Here is a 23157-nt window from a genome sequence, read left to right as displayed (position 1 = left end):
AACCGGGATTTTTCATCTCGTTTCTTAGTGAGTTTCACTTTGACGATTTTCGAAAAATAGAAGCCTTTCAAGTGCTTTGACGCAAATTCGATTTTTTTGATACTGCAGGAGCTTCGAAATTTAAAAGTGACGTCAAAAAATCGAATGTTTAGAGCCCGAAAACCCGGGCTCAAAACATTCGAAAAAATCGCAAAGTGGAATAGACGTTAAATGCATAAAAAACGCGGGTGACGTCTAGTATAGGCTAGAGTTACAGGGTTAAAAGAGGCCAAACAACAAGTTCGGGAGACATCCGGGTGATAAGAGTCGAGTTATAGAGACTAAAGTACTTACGTTAGCTTTCAGCATACAGTTATTCATGTTGACCTTACAATGTGTCATAGCGTTTTTTTCACCTCTCGCCGCACGGACGCATTGTCGATTCGTGTCTCTGCACTGAAAATTAGGGTAGATTTTCATTTTACCAATTTTTAAGTATGAGAAACGAGACCTTTATCAAGTTCTTTATTGAGAGGATTTTTTTGATCTCTAAAACTCAACTCAAGAAATTTAGAAGAGAAGACTCACCTTCTGTCGTTCTACGGCTTTCTTCAAGTCCAAGGCCTAAAAAAGGTTAGAGGGAACATAATTAACATTAATCTTACCACATAGCTAATAAGGCTAATAACTAAGTACTAAAATTTGCTAAGGCCGCACAAAAGCCAAATGAAAAACACAATATATACAACGCTATTCAAAAAATAGTCTGTGCCCTTTTGTTGAGCAGGTTTGACCTCCAGGGGGGTCTGGAAAATAAAAAATCTAAGTTTGACTTCTTTTTCGGGTGTGAATATCCAGGGTGGTCAGAAATCCAGGGAGTCAGTAAAACGAGGTCGAAAATCCAGGTTGGATAAAAAATTGAGAAAAAAAATCCAGGGGTCACCTTTCCTAAAACAGACCTCCTCAACATAGAAGCTACAAATCTTTTCTGGAATAGCGACATTTTCTTTCTGTGAAATTATCATTGCAAAAATTAGCTTCATTCAGATAATTAAAGAAACTGACCTGATCTTGAGATATCTCATCATCTGTAGCACGGCAAACTCTATCTGCTTTATCGCAATCCAATAATGCTGGATGACTTTTGGTCAACTCCAAACACATGCAGTATTTCATGGTTCACTGAAAAGAATGAAAAAAATTGAAGTTCGAGAAATATAGACCCTGTCCAAGAATATTTTGATCTTGTCAGATGCAAAGCTTCTCATTTATAAAACTAAAACCCACTGTGTAAAAGTTGGGCAAATTACTAAAAGTTTAACCTATCAGGTACAATATTTTCAAAATTTGATGAATTTTAGTGAATGGACCTGAATTTTAGTGAATGGACCCTTAGATATTCTCAGATTTATTTTCGTGACTTCAACATACAAATTTCTGAAATTATAGCTTAGTTTCCCTAGATAATGATTTTAAGTACAAACCCATGTTTTTAAAACTTTCCCAGCCCTACCATTTTTTAAATACTGAATATTATGAATCGGTTAAAATGACAAACTCTTGGATGCTTATCGATGATGTCATCATTGTTAAACTAAAAATAAGAATACATTCAAAAAGATACAAAAACAGAAATACATATAAACATACAATGTACCCAGCAAAAAAAAACAATTTTTTATAATCATGTTGATTTTTATTATTGTCCGAATCCTGTTCAGATGCACGTTTTTTTTATTTTAAGAAACACACTTTTAAGAAACATGAGGCTCAGAATGCCTAAAAACTAAGAAACATCTAAGAAACATGCTGAGGCTGAGAATGAGAAAATAACATTTTTTAATTCGGTTTTTATTTAAGAACCTTCCAATCCAGCCTTCTATAAGGCTGATTATGTCAAAAAGTTTAGAAACATGTAAGAAACATTTAAGGCTCAAAAGGCCGATTTCTTAAGAAACATTGAGGCTGCTTGGTAAAACTAGTTTCTTAAAAAAAAACGTGTATCTTTAAAGCTTCAGCGTACCGCGTAAAGAAACCTCCACATCTGTTGGTTATTCATGATAAGCACCATCACAATGTCTTCCACGGACCCAACAGCTTATTGGTTGAAAGTGACGTATTGACTGATTTTGCGTCACTTACAACCAATCAGCTGTTGGGTCCGTGATGTAATGTCAGAAGACATTGCAATGGTGCATATCATGAATAGAATTGTGTTTCGGTCATTGCTCTCTCGCTACGCTATCGTATAGGTTCCCTTCACGGCTAAATATTTAGTCAATCATAACGACTAAATTTAACAGAGTGGCGGGTATGACAGGAAAATCAAAGGGCATCATCACTTAACATACTTATCACATAATAACTTACTACTGTAAAAACATTTAAAACGATTCTTTTGCGAGTAAACCTTTTCATAAAACACGTCACAAGCAACGCTTACCTCGTTTTCAAAATAACGCATCCCCCAACGCATCCCTTGAGCAGTGAAAAGGTACCCTTACAGTGCATTTTATCGAACGTACATATCTGACCATTACAGTGTAGCTTGATCTCATATCTTGCTTTGCTGAAACTACCTAAAAACGAGCCTAAGATGTTGACACCATGTGCAAAATGGGAACGTGGCAGCTAGTATGTTGATATACTAGGTCACAGTGTGGATCTAAACCACACTGAAACGACCGCCTTCCATCACGCATCACGCTCGCGAAAGAGTGCGCGCACATTATTAACGCCTACATGTCATCTCCAGTACATTTTAGATTATTCATTGAGAACAGATTACAATATAGTCATTTTTCATGTCTCGATTATTCAATTCCGAATAAAAGACATTCAGGAAAAAAAAGAGAAACACCTGGGTAATCTAGTTAAAAAAACCGAAAGTAAATGGTAGACAAAGTAATGAGCCAAGGCAAAACGAGATTAGCGTACCACAATGAAAGAAACCGCCTCCGGCGGTCGATAAAAAGTAAAATCAAACCCCGGGGGGGGGGGTACTTAGGCAAAAATGGATGATGAGTAAGTGCGGACGGTAAGGGTTGGTTTTTTTCACCTTTCAAAGTCTCTCTAAGGGTCGGAAAAATCAAAAAGTTTTAAATTAGTCTCTCTAAGGGTCGGAAAATGCAAGATTTTTAGAAAAATTTTTGATTTCCAGAGAAAAAATTGTAATAAAATCTCTCTAAGGGGTATGACTTTTTTCAAAAATCGAAAAAAAAAATTCAAAAAGTCTCTCTAAGAGTCACCTTTTCAGCAAAAATCAGTCTCTCTAAGGGTCGGTTTTCGGAGGTCCCGTCCGCACATACCCCTCATTTGCCAACCCTAGTACCCCCCCCCCCCCGGGAATCAAACAAACAAATGTGCTCTTGATGAAACACTTAAAAAGATGTTATGACGTGGAAACAAAATAGAAACACGAAAGACTTCGGCTGATCAGAAAGGATAAAACGCCTGGAAAAATTATTTCTGATTATTTCAACATTTTTTTAAAAAATAACAGAAAATGAGTCTGCAAGCTTCAAACAGTGATCAACCAACTAGGAACGGGTATACAATCAAGAAAAAAAGACAAATTCTTTTTTGTCACAAGAGTTTCATGTTTCTACAACCATCAGTTGTGAGAATAGCGAAATGAAAAATCTCACAAACTTTAACATTTATTTAACACCTTTATCATATGTTTATCCAGAAGTATAAAGTTACTATTAAATGATTTAAATTACTATTATTATTATATCAAAATATTTTAATTTGAATGGGTATTATTCGTATCCCGGGCAGGGGCATTCGATTCAAAAACGACCGTATGTGCGGCCAAAAATTGGGCGTTTTGTCTCAAACCCTCAGAGATAATTCAGCCAAACTTTAGTAATTTTGGGCGAAAAATCGACCCTTTTTCTTCAAAATCTCTAACAATTTTAAGGCAAAAATGGTCAGATTTTCCAAATTTTACACCCTTAAAGTGGGCTTTTTCTCATCTTTCCTCATTCTGACCCTTAAAGTGCACTTTAGGAAGCTTGGAAAAGAGTGCCCCTCCCAGGTTCGTATCAAGTCAGTATCGTCGAAGAATCAAGTATATAAAATCCTATCGGTAAAAAAAAAACAAAAATAAACGAAACTATACTGTATCCTATGAAAATAATATTGATAAACAAGTAATTATCCTATGAAAATATATGGGAAATTCACAATCAAATAAAATTAATTTCAGTTATCTATTCTAAGTATTCTAATATTGACATACTACTATATAAAAGTGTACAATACAGTAAAAATGTTAATGTGTTTTCGATACTAGACTCTACAAGACTGACTGTGCCGCTAAGGGTTTAATAAGTATATGCTTCAAAATTTAGAATTTTCAAAACAACTAAAAAACAAGTATTTGAATATTCTACACAATAGACACTGACAGCTTCAGGCTTTTAGGCCTTACAAAGAGTAGGAGTTTCACGCTCGAAATTCATGAAGATATGATGTAGCCTAGCATTTGAAGTATTTGGAATGAAATTTAAATGTGTTCAATGATTTTGAAGAAATTAAAAAAATAAGCAAATTTTTTTTTTTTTTAATCGATCATTTATTATTGTTTCTTCTTCTTTTGAATGCCTTCTTTATTGAGACGAGCGTTTCCATTACACAAGACAACTAATTTCTTACACACATTCACCAAAACCAGGGCCAAAATGAATACCCCAGCAAAGAAAAGTACCAACATTTGGCCATTCAAAGCTCTCAAGAAAGGATAAACCCAAATATTAGTTTTGTAGGCAACCCAACAAATCCATACCAAATAAGTACCACCATAAAAAACAAAAATCAAAGCTCCATGCAAAGTGGAAACAGCTACATGTGACGTAATAAGGATTTCAGCAAAGGTGGTAACCAAAGGTGCAGTATGGACAGCATTGTTGTAAAATCCAGCAATAGGCATTAATTTTCTGATAGCTTCTGGGACCATAAGGTCAGGATGTATAGCATAAATAACCCAAAATAAACAACATGTGATCATTGAGCTTGGAAATAACATAGAATGAAACATCATTGATTTGCTTTTGTTGGATGAGTTATCGTTTTCACCAGAAATGATGTTTGATAAACTGCTTATGATTGCAGCACCATGGTAAAAGTTAGTCAAATACAAAGTCCACATTGTGAAGAATTTAAGATTTCCACCGTATGTGTCTGTTACACCAGGCTTGAAAACTCGTTGCGTATGTGTGTATGCATAGAAGACAGTACATAAAGCATGGAATATGACTTCTCTATAACGGTTTGGTGCCATGATCAATCAATAGCTTGATTATCCTAAAAATAAAAATTTGAGTTAATTCTATACTGTAGTTTTAAAATTGTCAAAAGGTACCGGGTGTTTCCAAAAAAAGTGTACAAGTTTGAATTAAGATAGTGAGAAAACTAAAAATGTTACAAATTTAAACATTTCACCATCAGAAAGAGTAAAGGAAAATTCAGTTGGCAAAGTGCGGTAAGTGCGAAGACAATAATTTGAGCAGGGGTCTAGGGGCACTCTAGGCTAAGGGATGGTGCCAATTTAAAATTTTGGAGTCTTAAATGACCCTCTTACACTGTGGGCAGGCAGGTGGAAAACCCCATGTTTGGGAATTTCCCAAAAACCAATTTTTTCTGATTCTAAGTTTGCATCACGTTAGGCTTAAATTTGGGTCGTTTTTCTGAATTTTGGTGCATTTAAGTCTTTATTGAGCATTAAAAGAATTTGGAAAAATAGCATTTTTCGATTTTCCCACTCTACAGAGCGAAAAAGGCCATAATTATCCAAATTTGGAGCCAAAAGCAGTTTTTTGACTTGATTTGCAAAGCTTAACCTTAAGACTATTCCATCCAAAAGAAGTTGGTTTTGGATGAAAAAGTGGAAAAATTTAATTAAATTTTCTCAAAGAATGTGCCATTTTATGCATTTTTCAAGGGTCAAATTTGGACAAAGACCTCAAATTATCTCGACTTGCCTAAATGGAACCAATTGAAACCATATAGTATATTCCTAGAAATACACATTATTAGGTATTCAGAAATGTCAAAACTAGCTTGGTTCCATTTAGGCAACTCTGAAAAAAGTTATTACAAGGTTTCAAGTCCAGCATGGCAACAAGCTAGCTGTGATATCTGGTGAAATTTCGGAGCCCTAGCTTGACTAAATCCATATCGCCGTGTCAATTCAAGACAGACTTAAGTCCATTTTATCAAAAATTGACTTAAGACCATAACCCTCTATTTTAGCATGCACGCTTTCCAAAAACGGCCATAAGTCCACAGAATTCTAATGGGAAAGAGGTGTATTTTGCAATTCAAATAAATAAGAATTTAGAATGTTCCATAATATATCAACCATAAACAGCCTTAAGTCCTAAATTTTAGTGCAAATTTTATTTTCTATGAAGCATTGACATGAAATGTGTAGCCATAGGTCCAACACATCTCAACCTCTAAAGTCAATTATCTCAAAATGAAAGAAAAATGGACTTAAGGCTGTCTTGAATTCACACGGCGATATACAGGAATCTATGTATCTTAAATATCTAGGGATTTTGGACACCGAAAAATGCATTTTTTGGCACTTTTGGTCCTGAGAATACCCTTTTTGACATTTTTTAGTCAATTTTTTTCATTTTCACAAATTTCAATCATTCTTAGCCTTAGCAACCATTAATTTTTAACGGTCTAACCTTTTCCATTCGATTACTATGGCCTTTTTTCTTTCAGGAATCGCAAAATTTCCAAAGTTCCAATTTTTAGGGGAAAACCCTAAAACTTTCAATTTTCAATTTTTTCATTTTTCCTTGTTTTCCTTGTTTTCCTTCATAAAACCTTCTAATTTAACCAAAAAACCCATTCCAATTTGCTTTTGAGTGCTCTATTTCTTCCTGACCCCTTAATCCTGCCCACTGTGCCTTATTTTGGCAAATGGGTAATAGGAAAGAAATAATTTTTTAAAGCAGTTCTTAAATATAATCATAATTTGGTAAGTATGAAGAAATGTAATTTAACATGAACATGACATGATAAAGAATCAAAAAAGAACCCTATAAGCCTTCAAGTTTTAACCATAAAAATGGAATGGATTAAGCTCTAATCTACCATATTCGTTTTGATTTAACTTTGTATTTTAATGACCAGCCGGGTCATTCATTTGAGGGCTGGCTATGCATGTTAGCCTCCATCGGATGCAAGTTACCCGATCTCACGGTATTGGATGTTGGATACTTCTTTTTAAATAATCAAACACCAATTTTTTGATCGGGCAATAAAACAATAACACATTGTCATTGCGACACAGATTTTAACAGGCAGATAAAATGAAAAAAGCTTGATGAGTGTAGACTGGACTGACAGTCCTCCCCTAGACAGGAGAGCTGTCCTGTATTTTTATAATCTGATGTATACAGGACGGGTATGACCTGTGAGGCACAAATCTGCCTCAAAAAATTTACAGTGGAAAATTTGAATTTGGCGCTGTCCTCCACTTACTCCAGACGTAATTAATTGAACCAATCGAACGGTATTTTTAATCAAACTTTGTCGAACTTGATCGAACTTTGTTGGCCGATTAATGTTTGACTAAGTTCGGTTGTTGAACTTTAATACTCACAAATTTCTCAAAATACAAAGTTTGATTATAAAGTTTGATTACTGAAATTGAACTTAATCGAACTTTTTTCAAAGAGACCTCGACAGTTCGATTAGTTCGATTACATTAACCGGGACCCCCAGGGGCCGTCCACGGTGGTACCCAAATGAGGTCATTTTTCCCAATTTTTCCCAATTTTCACCAATTTTTGCCGGGTTTTGAAACACTTTGAGGAACTTTGAAGGATCCCTACAGGTGCAGGCGTGTACCCTCACATCCCCCCTGACCAGTTGGCACCTATCCAACACCCCGGAACTCCAGCCGGGACCTCCAAGGGCCGTCCACGGTGGTCCTGAAAGGAGGTCATTTTTTCCACTTTTGACAAATTTTCGCCAATTTTCAAGCCTTCTAAAGGCTTCGCATGACTGATGGAGGGAGCTGGCTTTGAGGGAAAGCAAGGCAGAGGGTATCTGAAGCGGTCCGAAGGGCTGTGGTAGGCTGTGGGGGACTGTAGAGGCCTCAATTGGTCCCACCGGGGCTGGTACCCGCAAAGGAGATCATTTTTTTGCAATTTTTGCCGGCTTTTGACAACACTTTGAGGAACTTTGAAGGACCCCCAACGGTGCAGACATGTACCATATTGCTTCTACTTGACTATTTGGGTTAAACAACGAAGGTTCTTACCTTGGACGACAGTTGGAAAAGTTATTGCTGGATCGTTCGACTTTGGTTTGTTTGTTTGTCTGCAGTGTGGTGTGGTACCTTTAGTTTGCGGTTCAGTCGGGTCTGACAATTTGAATTACTTATTACGTTACACAATCGTCTGATAAAATAAAGTAATTTCGTTGCAAAATTGGGCTTTTTTCCAACATTGTACCAGTGAGGCCGACTGAAAATTTCTGTTCAATGATTCGAACTTTCACTTTCACTTTCATTTTTTCGGAATCGGCGAAGCATGTGGAGAACTAGACTATATCAATTGTAAAAGGGGTTACGCACGATACGAAAATCTCGTGTTCGCAAGCGAAAGGTTTTTTACACTACATACCTTAGGATTGCTAAACTTCCTTTAGACAGGAATCCCGTATATCACTTCACCGGATTTCTCGAACTCCTTGCTCAGTAGATATTTATCCAGCTCAGTTTTGAATTTCAATTTCTTGCACCCAGTGAGATCCCTCAGACGTTTTGGCAGCGAGTTGAAAAGCCTTGGTCCTTGGACTTTAAAACTTGAGTATACGACTTTTTGCCAGGGCCCCCTTTTCACTAGTGGTATGTGACATTTTCTTCCTTGTCTGGGATTGGCATAGAACGTGATTGTCCCAGGATTTGGGACAAGCTTCTCAATAATACACCAGGTGTATATGATAATATATCTTTCACGCCTTCTCTGCAGTGAAAACAGTTTTAATGTTTGTAGTCTTTCCCAATAGTTTTGGTTGTGTAGGTTTTTAATCCTCCTTGTGAATGATTTTTGGAGATCTTCGATCTGCTGGATCAGATTAACTTCATTGGGTGACCATAGTTGAGAACAGTTGTCGATGTGTGGTATGACTAAAGACTTCCAAAGAGTGAGCATGACATCATGTTCTCTTGAGCTGAATGTTCTCAGAATCCAACCAATGAGTATCTGTACTTTTTCTACAATGGTTAGAATATGTTGGTTGAATTTCGCATCGTCTGACATGGTAACACCAAGATCCCTTGTTGAAGATTTGGTTTGGATTATCTTTCCTTCACCTGTGAAATAACTGGTGGCTGGTCCGTTTCCATAATGGAGATGCTCGAACTTTTTTCCATTTAACATCATTTTGTTTATGGTCGACCATTGATAACATTGTTAAGGTCGTTTTGTAGGTGAAACTGGTCAATGATGTTTTGGATTCCTTTCTTTACTCGTGTGTCATCAGCAAAACTTGCAAGTTCTGCTTTGGTTGTCCCTTCATCAATGTCTGATATCATGATGATGAAGAATAATGGCCCAAGAACCGATCCTTGAGGTACTCCTGATTGAATTTTTGCCTGGTACGACTTGTGACCGTCTACAAATACTACTTGGTTTCTGTCTTGAAGAAATGACTTAATCCATTTAAGTAGTTTGTCTGTTATTCCAATAGATTTCAGTTTTGATAGCAGTATCCTGTGGTCGACTTTATCAAATGCTTTTGAAAAATCGAGATATACAACATCTACATCCAATCCTTCTTCTAGTTTTGATAGGATACTGTCATAGTGGCTGAGTAATTGACTAAGGCATGATCGCCCTTCCCGGAAACCATGCTGTGTTGGGTTGAACAAGTCATTGTTGTTGATAAATTCGACTATCTTCTTTCGAACTATTTTTTCAAACACCTTGGTGAGATGGGACGTAAGTGATACTGGCCTGTAGTTAGATGGCTCTCCTTGATCTCCACCCTTTGATATTGGTGTGATATGATTTCTTTTGTGAATCTCCTCTGTTACTCCATGGTTCAGACAGTTCCTCCAGAATATTGCGAGTGGCTTAGCAAGTTCTTCTTTGCAATTTTTCAGCAAAATCGCAGGAAATCCATCAGGACCGGGAGCAGAGTTTGGTGACAATGTTGAGATTGCTTCAATGAAATCTTTTTCGTCAAAGTCTATGTCTTTTAGCACGTTTGGACATATTGTTGGATGAGTGACGTCATTTTCCGATGGTACACTGAAAACCGATGTGTATTGGTCTTGGAGTATATTAGCAATACGGTCAGCATCATATATCAAAGAATTATTTTTGTCACGCAGTGGTCCAACTTTGGATTTTGATTTACTATGCTTTTTTGCATATGCATAAAAAAATTTAGGATTGTTTTTTATTGATTCTGTTGCCTTCCTTTCCTGGCTTTTCTTCTCTGATTCGTAGGATAGCTTTAGTTTAGTTTCAATGTCTATTAATTTTTGTTTGGATTTTGCATTTTTCATTGGGTTTGGAAATTTTCTAAAAATGTTTTTTTCTTTTTCTGAATAAAATCTTTCGCTCGCGTGGTATCTTCTGAAATTTTTTAGTGTTTGGTTTTCGTTTTGGTACATATTCCTTAATTATGTCTATGATCCAGTCTGTGATTGTTGACAATTGGTCAGCTGTCGGTTGATCATGAAGGTCTGTCCACAATTTATCCTTCATTTTTTCCTTGATTGATACCCAGTTTATTGTTTTTGAATGAAAATTGTACTCATCAAATACATTACGCACAACAAAGGGATCCTCCTTTTGGAAACTTGAGTGTAAATCAAAGTGAATTTTAACATTGATCATTGAGTGATGGGATATGTAATCTGGTGATGGGGCTGATTCATAGCTGTGTATTAGTAGAGGGTTATTTGTGAGCATTAAATCCAGTGTATTTCCTGCTTTGTGTGTGGCTCCTCTAATGTGTTGAATCAGATTATGGTCATTCATAAGAGTGAATATTTCACTAGTCATTCTTTGTTCCTCTGTAGATGCCCCAGGGTTTGAGCACTTGCTGTCCCAATTTGCGTGTGGCAGGTTAAAATCACCTGCTATGAAGATGTCTGGTGTTTTTCCTTCAGTTTTGTCTAGTTCTGATTTAATTAACTCTATAACTGGTTTGAATTGTTCATTCTTAGATGGATTCCCGTTTGATGAGTCGTCTGGCTGTCGGTATATTCCCCATATTTGGATATCCAATGTAGTCGAACTCAGACAGATGACTTCGATAACGCCATTTGAGTGTGTAACGGTCTGTTTGAAGTGTGATGAAATATCTTCTCTCATGTATATAGCGACACCACCACTACATCTTCCAAATCGTGACTTTGGTCTTTTTCTGTCGGACCGAAATATTTCATAGCCTTCTATGTGTAACTCAGCATCATTATGGTCTTTGAGCCAAGTTTCTGTTAAAATCATAAATAAAAAGTTATTCTCAATCAACTTGTCTTTGATATATGGTACTGTTGATTGAACTGTTTGTGGTTTAAGTCCTTGAACGTTTAAAATTGAAAATGAATTTAGCGAGACGGGTTGATCATTGACGGGTTTATTCCCCAGTTGGTGTTCTGAGGGGACATCATTCGTTGAGGATACTGGTATTGTAGTGGTATTTCCTTCCTCACTTGTTTGTCCATCAGTGTGGATATTTTCTGATCGATCTCCAGTATTAAGTCTTTTTTGAATTTTTGAAAAATAGCTAAAAAATCCATTTCTTTGTTTGTATTCTGGTTATTCCTTTGATGGGTTTCTTGAGATCCATACTCCCTGTTGTCATGCTGATAGTGTTGTTCCTTAAAATCATTTTGGTACTGATTTTCTTTGACATCCCATTTGTTTTGATATTCTCTCTCTCTCTGTGGGTAGGTTTCGGCATTTCTTTTTGTTCCTTTTACATGTGTTAGCTGACACATCTTATTGAAACATTCTCCTTTCCTCAGTGAATCAATGCACATTTTTGGGTGAAAAAAGAGACAGTTTCTACCTTTTTGACAGCCAACTCTGGCTCTGGTTCCGTGCTTCATGAATTTTCGACATGCTTTTGGATGGTGTTTGCAGTCTCTTCCCTTTATTCCGTACTTGCATTTTCCTTTTACATAGTGTGCACAGGTTTTGGATATCTGTCGATTTTGGTCCGTCAAATTGTCACTTATTTCAATTGTCTCATTTGACTCTGAGTTGTCTTTATCACTCAGGATTGGATCACTCATATTGTCATCCTCATCTTGTTTGCCTGCCATTGGTATTGGCTTGACAAGTTTATTAAGGTCTCTCTGTCTTTTGTTTTTCTTCTTTCCTGCTTCGCTCTTTGGGAGGTTCTCATTAGCACAGTGATCACAAAGGTAGTAGAGGTTTTTGATGTTATGTGGATTAATGATAGACAAGAGACTATCACTGTCCATATTTTGGTCAGCAGCACCGAGTTGAAGAAGAAAACATTGCCTATGAACATCCTGTCCACACATGACGCATTGAAGAAGGGGATTATCCTCCAACCTTACACAATAAGATTCATTACAGATGACGCATCTCTCTGGAAGCAAGTTCTGGATCCTACATATAAGGTTATGTATGTTTGAAGGTTTCAGATAGTCTTTTTGCTCAGGTACTTGTAGAAAAGACAAGGTATCTTCTAAAATAGATTTGGTAAATCCGTTGAAATCCTTCCTCAAACGATCAAGGTCCTTTCCATATTGGTAGGTTTTGATACATCTCTTGATGTCGTCGGTAGGAGCTAGTAGGCAGAGCTCACCAATTACTGAGTTAACATCTTCTTGTTTGGAAGTTTTGTTGCACTCATTATTTGCCATCCCAGACTTAGAAGATCAAACAAGACTGAGGGAGGGGTGTATCCGAAGAATGCTCGCACAACGTGTAGATCAAGATAATGCAGATAAAATAAAGGATTGGTACCTGCTCAGCTACGCATGGGAACCCAGGTGTTCTCTTGTCATGCGTAGCTGTTCCAGGGTCAAAAGCTGTGAAATCAATCCTTCTTGTCAAATGGTACAGTACTTCCACAATGACAAACCAGTTTTTCCACTTCTTGTTTTATTTTCTGTTTCTCTTTTTTATTTTCACTAAAAAAGAGAGGCTTCTCCCACGACACAGGTTCAGCCTTATTCACTAATTCTTAATGGAGTGAATTTTTTTATCTTTTTTATCTTACAACAAAAGTTTTTAAACGCACGGGGAAGAAAATGTCCAAATTCACAACCAAAAGTTTTCCACGTTGCATTTTTAAAACACCAAGGGAAATTCAATCATCAATCAGTAAATTTTGCTCTGGGTTTAAATTTTTACATTAAAGCTAACCAGTTCATATCCAACCACATCCATTTCCTTGAGTGCCGCATCCATGATCTGACCATCATAAAAAAGTGAGTTCAAACTTTTTTGCCTTGTTAGAATTTGTGTAAATATACAGGCAAAATTGAAGTTATAGTTTGTTGTGAAGTTGTGAAAGTTGATAAAATGTCCTGCTGTCCTGTGTGTTTTTCAAGAGATTGCATCAATCTCTCATGCCAAACCAAACGAAACATCAAATCCAGGAAGGAATAATAAGAAAACTTCATCATCAACCATTTCTTGTAACAATCACACAAAAAACATGATCCAATTCAACTCATTAATAAAAACCAAAGAAAAATAGCGAAAGAGCAGTAGCAACCAGTAGCAACCAGTTGTTTATTTTTGCCGCCATCTTTGGTTTGACTGTTAGAAAGCAGTATGGTCCGATCAACAATACGCTTCCGAACCGGGCGACGTTTCCCGATCGGCAAGGAGGATAGAGCGCCGTACCCATATTTTCCCCCTACGTTTCTTGAAGAAACGACGTTATCATCCTCGTATAAAAAACACCCTACTGTTTTTCACGCCGGAGCTCGATTTAAAAAGAGATCTGGAAAAAATCCATTACGTAATGCTTCCGACAGACAGTCGGGTGCAGGTGACAATTCTCCATATTGGGACTTAAGACAGTTGTACACGACGACGAAAGTCTGAATGGAAACGAGGCTAAAAAAGGGTAAAAATTGATTTTATCACCCCGCATATCAGTTTTTTTTCCTGCGCTTTTGCCAAAAGAGTCGCACTCCGCTCGCTAACGCTCGCGCAAACGGTTTTTTTTTGCCGAAAAGAGTTTACAGTCGGTAGAGTTGCCAGTCTTCGAAACTCTCCCGCCGATTTTTTTTCCGTATACCGCCATAACGCCATACCGCCATTTTTCCCGCCTTTACTATCACTGTATGTAACGGACGATAACATCGTCTAGTGGAGAACACGAAGAACCACTACTCGGGTGAGTTAAGGCATGTCCCAAATATATTTTGCGTGACGCGCACCGCTTCCCATTATTCCTTAACTCTCATATACAGCTCAAAACAATCTTATCAACGAGAGGATTTCGAAAAGTGCTGGGTCAAAAATTTACATCAAGCCAATCTCAAGATATCGGCCAAAAACTGATTTTGACGTCATAAAATACATCGAAAAAACACGTCAAAAAGACAATTTAAATGACGTCATCTTCGCAAAAAGGCGATAACTTCAATTTTATTAATGCAATCAACACCAAATTTTGACTGGAGTTGTAAATTAATGATTCTGAAATATTTGTTCAAAAATGTTCAGAAAATTTGAATGACGTCATTTGTTGTCGGGAAAAATTAAAATACGTCAAAAAATGCATACAAAGATAGGGTGGATAAATGTCTTTCATTTCTTGAAAAACAAATTTTCAAAAATTTGATGACGTCAGCAAAAATCAGTAATTTTTGTTTTTCCTAAAAAAATGCTGACGTCGTCAATTTTTTGAAAATTTCTTTTTGGAAATAAAAGATATTTATGAACTCTATCTTCGTACCAAATTTCAGTTCATTTGCATAAATATTCCAGGAGTTATTAGCAATTTAATTTTTTGCTGAATTTCCCAAAATGGCTGAAACAGAATTTTTGGCCCATGACTTTTTGAAAAGGCATTAATATGACGAGTGAGAAAAACCAAAAAATTTTCCGGAAAAGGGGGTGGAACAACTGGCCGTCACACATTATTTGATTCGTTAATTTTTTGCACAGGCCTTAACTTGCCCGAGGTTTTTCAGGTTGGTGAGATCAACGACTTAATAAAATAGGGCATACAGGAAAACTGGGAGGCGGGAGGCGGGAGGCTGAACCGGGAGTCGGGAGTCGGGAGGCTGAAATCGAAAGTGGGAGGCGGGAGGCGGGAGGCTGAAAACGAAAGTGGGAGGCGGGAGGCTAAAATCGAAAGTGGGAGGGGCGGGAGGCTAAAATCGAAAGTGGGAGGCGGGAGGCTGAAAACAAAAGTGGGAGGCGGGAGGCTAAAATCGAAAGTGGGAGGCGGGAGGCTAAAATCGAAAGTGGGAGGCAGGAGGCTAAAATCGAAAGTGGGAGGCGGGAGGCTCAAAACGAAAGTGGGAGGCGGGAGGCTGAAAAAAAAAGTGGGAGGCGGGAGGCTGAAAACAAAAGTGAGAGGCTCAATTATAAGGCCACGCACAAACGTTTTTGGTCAAGGGATAGGTAACAAAGAGCTGAGAAAAATCAGATCATTTATTTTTTATAAACACACACAATCCATCAAAAAAAATATTTCAAATAGTATGTTATCGGAATACTCTCAAATGATTACGCCAGTATCGACAAAATAGCAAATGTTTTACGCAATTACATTACGTCATTTTTTATTACTTTTTACGGTAATATAAAGCAGACATTTGCTTTCAATCGACAGCTACGATTAATTAGCACAGTCGGTAGAGCTTCAGACCCAAGGTCAGATGGTACAGGGTTCGAAACCCCCACAGTATTTTTTTTCTTTTCTAAACTAATCTATCCACAGGGATCAAAGATATTTCAGACCTAATCAAAAATATTGATTTTTCAAGCACGGAGGACGAGAAATTTATCTTTTTAAATAGCAGATCTTGTTGTTGTCCTTTAATCTTTTGATACTTTTGATACAATTTTCATCCAAAATCTGTCTTTGAATCACAAAGTTCCAATACACTTTCCTCGAGATATACATGGGGGGATATTGGCAAAAAGGGGTACGGATGCTCCGGGGGGGGGGTACTAGGTTTGCGAGGTGACAGGTATGTCCGAAGCAAAAATCGAAAATCGCCCCTTTGAGAGACAAAATTTTGATGATTTTGGGACCCTTAGAGAGATTTTTTCCCTAAATTTAGTTTAAAAGTCTGTACTAGACGGACACGGTCCTCCGCCTACTTGTGGAAGTGTTAAAAATTGGTTGGCTAGTCAGACAGGCTAATAACGTTTTTTCTGAAACAAATATTCTTTTGACACTTTTTGCCGGACAAAATCGGTTCGGAAAAACTGGAGCAACCTTCGATTGCCTTATCGGACTTTTTAGCTGTTGGACTAGAACATGTCGGATGCATGACTTTTGAAGACTCCTCCCCCCAGTTTGTGAAATCATCATTATGAGCAGTTTTCCAAGAGAAAAATAAATAAAATCTGTATTTCCAATTAAATAAGACAGGCTATGAATTTTCGCATAGGAAATTGATTTTCTGTGTGTTTCTCAAGGGAATAATCTTCTTTTTCAAAAAGAAAAATTCAACTAATGATTATGCTTAAGGAATTTCAGTTATTTTGTATTTTTTGCAAGGGAAATACCTTTTCTTTCAAAAGAAAATCAATAAAGTGCTGTGATTTTCCTTGGAGAATACGACAGAAATGGCAATCTCCATTAACCCGACCTCGACCTCGACCCTGACCCTTGAAAAAGGCCGACCCTCGACCCTTGGAAAAAAGCCGACCCTCGACCAAAATACAATAAAAAGCCGACCCTGGGTAAAAAATGCTTTAGCGACTTTTATAAGATTATTTTTGGATGAATATTCCAAAAACTGATCATTAGAACACTTAAAGAATACTTCAAGAATAGTCGTCGGTGGGGGGGGGGAGGATGAGAATATTCTTCACAAGATCCCCCCCCGGGGCATCATATTATTGACCAACATGTATAACCAGCCTTGTATCCATATATCCCAGGCTTAATATTTACGTTTTACGTTGATGCACGAGAGATATTATATTATCTTCCACTCACAGTAAAGGGGCAGTAAAACATCAAAAAGCAGATAATACGACCCGCCGGGCGGGGGGGGGGCCGACGAGGTTGACATATTCATTATTCTCATAAAAAACGTGTGTATCCCATGTACCCCCTGCTTGTCTGCTCAACCTTTATATTAAAAAAAACCACCCTAGACTCCATGGCTTATCTAACCCCCTTACGCTATTGATGATTCTGATGGACGCGTTGACGGGGGATATAAACGATTCCTCCAATTATACGGTACTCTTTAAGTCGCAGGCAGAATCGTTTATCGGCCCTGGCTCGCGAGGGTGAAAAAAAACACTGCCAAAAAAACTGTTTTTTTTTACCCAGGGTCGGCTTTTTATTGTATTTTGGTCGAGGGTCGGCTTTTTTCCAAGGGTCGAGGGTCGGCCTTATTCAAGGGTCAGGGTCGAGGTCGAGGTCGGGTTAATGGAGATTGCCGACAGAAATGATTTCCTTTGGAAATTAGCTATAGGGAACAATTGATTTTCCTTGAAAAATACGTGAAAATTGATTTTCCTGGGAAAGATCGGAACAAAGGATTTTCCTTGGAAAATATGCAACAACTAATTTTCCTCAGAAAATAAGGACCAGTGATTTTCCTTGGAAAATACGATCTAGTGATCTTCCTTGGAAAATACGCAATAACTAATTTTCCTTGGAAAATACGCAACAACTAATTTTCCTTGGAAAATACGCAACAACTATTTTCCTCAGAAAATACGGACCAGTGATTTCCTTGGAAAATACGGTCTAGTGATCTTCCTTGGAAAATACGCAATAACTAATTTTCCTTGGAAAATACGCAACAACTAATTTTCCTTGGAAAATACGCAACAACTATTTTCCTCAGAAAATACGGACCAGTGATTTTCCTTGGAAAATACGGTCTAGTGATCTTCCTTGGAAAATACGCAATAACTAAATTTCCTTGGAAAATACGCAATAACTAAATTTCCTTGGAAAATACGCGATAAATAATTTTCCTTGGAAAATAAGGGACAACTTAGTTTTCCTTGAATTAATTATTTAATTATCTTCTAATCTTTCTTATCATTTCGGGCTGACCTTCCAGCACAGCTGGTTTATTTCCTTTAATCCTAGGAAGCGTTTCTCTTTATAAAAATAATTTTACATAAAAATATAGCATGCTTTTGTTTCGAAAATTGTGTTATTTTGTCTGTTTTGTCAACATTGATAAAACTTTTTCTGGTTTTATGAGCTCTTATTGATATTTTTAAAAATTTCCGTTAAAATTTTAAGAAACAAAAATTGGGGAGGGGGGCAGTCAGGCAAATTGACCGACGCCATGACGGGTATCTGCGGCGGTTTAGGCTATCTGATATTCCGATGGCGTATTGGCGGCCGCCCCCACGCTAAAGCTCTAAAGGAGCGGACCAATATAAAATATGCCGGACCTTTAGAGCAAATTTTTTTGCCGCACATACTGTCAATTGGTAACCCCCCCCCTTTTTCGAATGCTGTGTCATGGAATTTTTTTAACAATTAAATAGAACGGGGTTTCCTCTGATGTAAACAAACCTCGAGTCCTATCCTGAAAATTGACATTGAGCGTAGAAAAAAAGACAAATGAAAGTATTTTCCTTTTTGATTCATATTTCCAATAATTAAAGACTAACTTGAAAACACCAAGAGTGAAATGTAGCTAAATGATTAGAACGCCTTGCGACTTAGAATTTTTTCAAAACTGAAAATTTGACCCCGGCTCGAACTACCAAAGTCTCTTATCAATGATTCTGAGTCCGGCACGCTAGCAATGTACTATCGAGTCGATACGAGACTGCGTAATTCAAAAATACTTATAAAAAACACTACTGCCATATACGGGTGAACTGACCTCAAAGACCTCATGGGCCAGGCTCCGTAAGGATCCTTATTATAATTGAAAAAGCGTATACTAACAAACGATACGGAACTCGTGAGAGTGATTTTTAAATCGTTGTCTTTATTTATCTTCACAAGATTTTGTTTATCTTTGCAACTTAGTTCTCGCTTTCGGCCTCCGTCTATTCGTTTTCAGCCTATATCACCTTCGATTTCAGCCTCCCGACTCCCACCTCCCGCCTCCCAGCTTTCGTTTTCAGCCTCCCGCCTCCCACTTTCGTTTTAAGCCTCCCGCCTCCCACTTTCGTTTTAAGCCTCCCGCCTCCCACTTTCGTTTTCAGCCTCCCGCCTCCCACTTTCAATTTCAGCCTCCCGCCTCCCACTTTCGTTTTCAGCCTCCCGACTCCCGGCTCCCGGTTCAGCCTCCCGCCTCCCGGCTCCCAGTTTTCCTGTATGCCATAAAGGCAATAGATAGACCAAGAACTTCATACAATGGCTCTTAAAAATCTTTTGTTTTCTATTCATTTTGTATTCTTTCATCTTGCCGTCTTTCCACCGTCCGCGTAAGTCATATTACAAAGAAATTAGACTTTTTACAAGCATCTCTAAATGGTGTAAAATCAATCATATTGAATTTCTACTGACCATAAACATAATTTTCGATTTTTTTTGCTTACGTCAGATCGCATTTTTAATCATCTTTCTCACAAGATATTTTTCAATATTTTTCGACAACACTGTTGCGCTTTTCAGCGCATTTTCTTTAAGAACATAAACATTTTTGAAAGACTCTAACTAAGAAAATAAACGTGCGTTCATGGTGCGTTCTTAAGATAGAAAACACAAACACTATCCAAATACAAATGTTATAATTTTAACAACGTTTACTAATTTTTAAGCCTAAAAGTTTGACTTGAAATTAAGAACATATTCACAAAATTTAGGTCATGTGATCAATATCAACCAATAGCTAATCTTAAAAAAATGCTTTTGCACGCGGAATGACATTTTAATGATGCAAAAAATCATTAATTTTTTATCATTCTTTCTTCTTTTATTAGGTCGTTGGTGAGATGGAGCATATTGCATTGCACCAACGCGAAAAAAACTTCTCGTGTCCCCAAGCCTCTACTGTCAGGAAATCGATGAAAAATCTTTTTTTCGCGATTCAGGACCTAAAAATGAAATTTTTCACATGAAAAAAGGCTCAGAGGGACAAATGATTATTGGATTGGCTTGAAACTTTTGTCTTTTGATTTTATTAGGCTTTTAACAGGCTAAATTGACATAAATGGGGCATAAATGTTATAGTAGGGGCCACTATGTCTTCCCGTGTGCAGAAGCTTGTGCAAAGGGTTTTTATGATTGAATATTGTTCCTTGAATGTAGAAGATCAAAATTTGAGAGGTGGGGCCGGGTGTGACCACCATTGAGTTTCAAGCCCGAAGGGCTAGAGGTCAATCTCTAACCTTTCTCAGGCAAGAAAAATTGAAGCCTTAAAATATGCGCCGTATTTTTTATGACGGATTGAATCTAGCAATTCCTTTGTTTTCGAGTGATATATTTTTCGAAATTAAGCGGTAAATTTTAGTTTCAATCTATCATTTGTGTAAAAACCAGGCGGGTCGCTCAAGGCCGCGCAACTTTTTTTTTTGGTTGCCATAGTAACCAATGACGTCAGTTTCCATGGCAACGGGTGGTCACACCCAGCCCCACCTCTCAAATTTTGATCTTCTACATTCAAGGAACAATATTCAATCATAAAATCCCTTTGCACAAGCTGCTGCACACGGGAAGCTTTTTCGCGACATAGTGGCCCCTACTATTACATTTTATTCAAAGTTTGAAGATTTTCTATTCTGTCAAGAATTTTTCGCCTGCATAAACTTTCACGAATGACCTTCAAATAATTTTTAGAGGCATTTACTTTCGCGAAAAGGGCCAAAATTTGCTAAAGTTTGTACGCCTAAAGTATACGACTGTTGTTAAGCTCGAGGATTCTGGCACTTGGTCGCCTCCAGCTAGATGGTAGTATTCTGAGATTTAAAACTACTGATAAAATAACTGAAATAAGCAGAAATATACGAAGAAATAAATAAAATTTCAAAAATGGATTTTCTTTAAAGAGAGAAAGAAGGTCACGTGATATTTTTATACAATACAATATGATCAAAATAATAAAGCTTTTCCTTTCAATGTCCTCTAAATACAACCATTAACCATGCGACTAAGGGAGCTAAGTTCGAATTAACCAAGGTTGAGTGACGTCAATTACTGTGTGTCAATGCACAATGACGTCAACCATTTGACGTACTACGACCTTTGCAAACTTGAACCCAGTCCCCGTCCCGAGGTAAATAAATGTATTCTTAGAGCAAGTGAAATATTATATATACGAAAATAGATTTCATGAAAAAAATTTCCACCTTTCGTAAGTAAAACTACATATCCATTTTTAAAAAAGTGACTTTTTATTATAATATAATGTAATATTTTCAGTAAGCGTGCAATGTTGGAAAGGTTTCATCTCCCCACTTCAAAGTGTCATTACCTAGTTTAAGGATACTTTTGAATGCAGGATAGAAATTTTTTCTTCAAGCAAGTGTCTGTCACATACAGTCAGGAGGATTATATAGCAATAGACCTTATTGGAGTTTTTGATTTTTCTAAAAAAGGATGCAATGTGGGATTGTTTCGAGTGTATTACAATAGAAATCTCTTAGGAATTCCTCGAGGGAATTCTATTGTAATACACTAGAAACAATCCCACAATGCATCGCTTTTTTAGAAAAATCAAAAACTCCGATAAGGTCTATTGTTTTTAGAACAAATTCTGAGCCTGGATATATACATAGTGTTGCGATTGTTCAAGGAAGGAAGTAAACATAGGATGTACAGAGACTTAAAAAAATGTTTTTCTTATAAGCATACATATCCTCAAAATTGTATCTAAAACGATGGCTGTTTAAGAAAATTAGAAATATCAGACTGACAGACACTTGGCTTAAAAACGTCTACAAAAATATAGGGAAGATGAAACTTGCTGATCTTGAGTGCGCTAAAGTCAAGAAAGAACTAGCAGAAAAAAACCTAGATGAATGATGTAAGAAATATCTAGACAACTCCTTAATAAAAATCATTATTACAAAAAAATTGAAATCAGTTCTACTACTTTAAACACGTTCATTCCAATAAAGTCCTGATGAGAAAAGACCCACCCATAATATCTATTTCATAAAAAGTGATTCAACTTCATGCATAAAAGTATAAAAGCTGGAAGCAAACAAACTATCATTGGCCAAGATGTTCGAGTTATTTTGGGACGAGCTGGAGTTTTTACAAGCTCTTATTTGATTTGGTTGGTCGTTAACCAGTAATAAAACAATTTTATTACTTTTTCTAAAGAACGTGTCATTTCTATTACTTCAAATGACCAATTATTAAAGTATCTTATAAAAATTCTATCTCACCTGGTTATTTTGACCCCGAAGAATCAAATGCCGTTAGCCGTTATAATGGTCCTGACTCTATGATGTTGGAAAGGTAACGAGTAGAACATTATTCTTTTGAAAAAGGTACTACAGTCGAGTCTGTATAACTCGAACACGCAAGGGGAACACAAATCTGTTCGAGTTATGGAGTGAAGTTTGCAAGACATTGTGAATTGAAGGGACCACAAAACTTGTACGATTTATTGAGACATTCGACTTATAGAGACATTTGAGTTAAAGAGAGTTAACAGCCTGACAGCATACACCGTCAGCAAGTCAGGACCAACGTTGCTATGTTTGACGTTTTGCTTCCAGCTTAAAGCAAGGTCCACCAAGAAATTAACTAATGAAAAATAGAAGAACATAAACAAACGTAAAATAAAACAAACGAAAAAAAAAAACTTTTCAAGATTAATACTAATTATATATTTATACAAAATACACTATTTATATTTTTGATTTGGCTGAAAAAAATATCAATTTTATTTCTAATTTTTAAAACAAAAGTGAGTAAAAGTGCATGAAAATTATTTTGCGTGAAAAAAATGACGAGGCAAAAAAAACAACATTAATGATCTTCGCTTCTGTTAAAGTGCTTCCATTGAAAGACTAGAATGCATGAGCACTCAGAGCACTCACTCAGGTCAAACTCAAGCATCAATTA

General features: G+C 37.0%; 2 protein-coding genes across 2 annotated transcripts in view; both read right to left on the bottom strand.

Moving 5' to 3' along the window:
* LOC136804606 (bifunctional peptidase and (3S)-lysyl hydroxylase JMJD7-like) overlaps positions 1-13196 on the bottom strand; it is a 243570-nt gene extending 230374 nt beyond the window's left edge. Inside the window, exon 1 of the mRNA XM_067061211.1 lies at positions 13174-13196. The gene's annotated coding sequence lies outside the window, so the exon portion shown is untranslated. The remainder of the gene's footprint in view (positions 1-13173) is intronic.
* On the bottom strand, positions 9428-13680 carry LOC136804607 (uncharacterized). Its single transcript, XM_067061212.1, has 2 exons — positions 11820-13680; positions 9428-10787 (listed from the first exon to the last, which is right to left on the bottom strand). Exons 1-2 carry the CDS (start codon positions 12863-12865, stop codon positions 10751-10753), a joined length of 1083 nt encoding a protein of 360 aa, XP_066917313.1. The 5' UTR covers positions 12866-13680; the 3' UTR covers positions 9428-10750.
* Between the last annotated feature and the right edge of the window lie 9477 nt (positions 13681-23157).

Source organism: Clytia hemisphaerica, unplaced genomic scaffold (assembly GCF_902728285.1).
Source record: "Clytia hemisphaerica strain Z4C2 unplaced genomic scaffold, Clytia hemisphaerica genome assembly, whole genome shotgun sequence".
NCBI lineage: Eukaryota > Metazoa > Cnidaria > Hydrozoa > Leptothecata > Clytiidae > Clytia > Clytia hemisphaerica.
The sequence above is the reverse complement of the archived record's forward strand: the minus strand, read 5'-3'. Positions and strand labels throughout refer to the sequence as shown.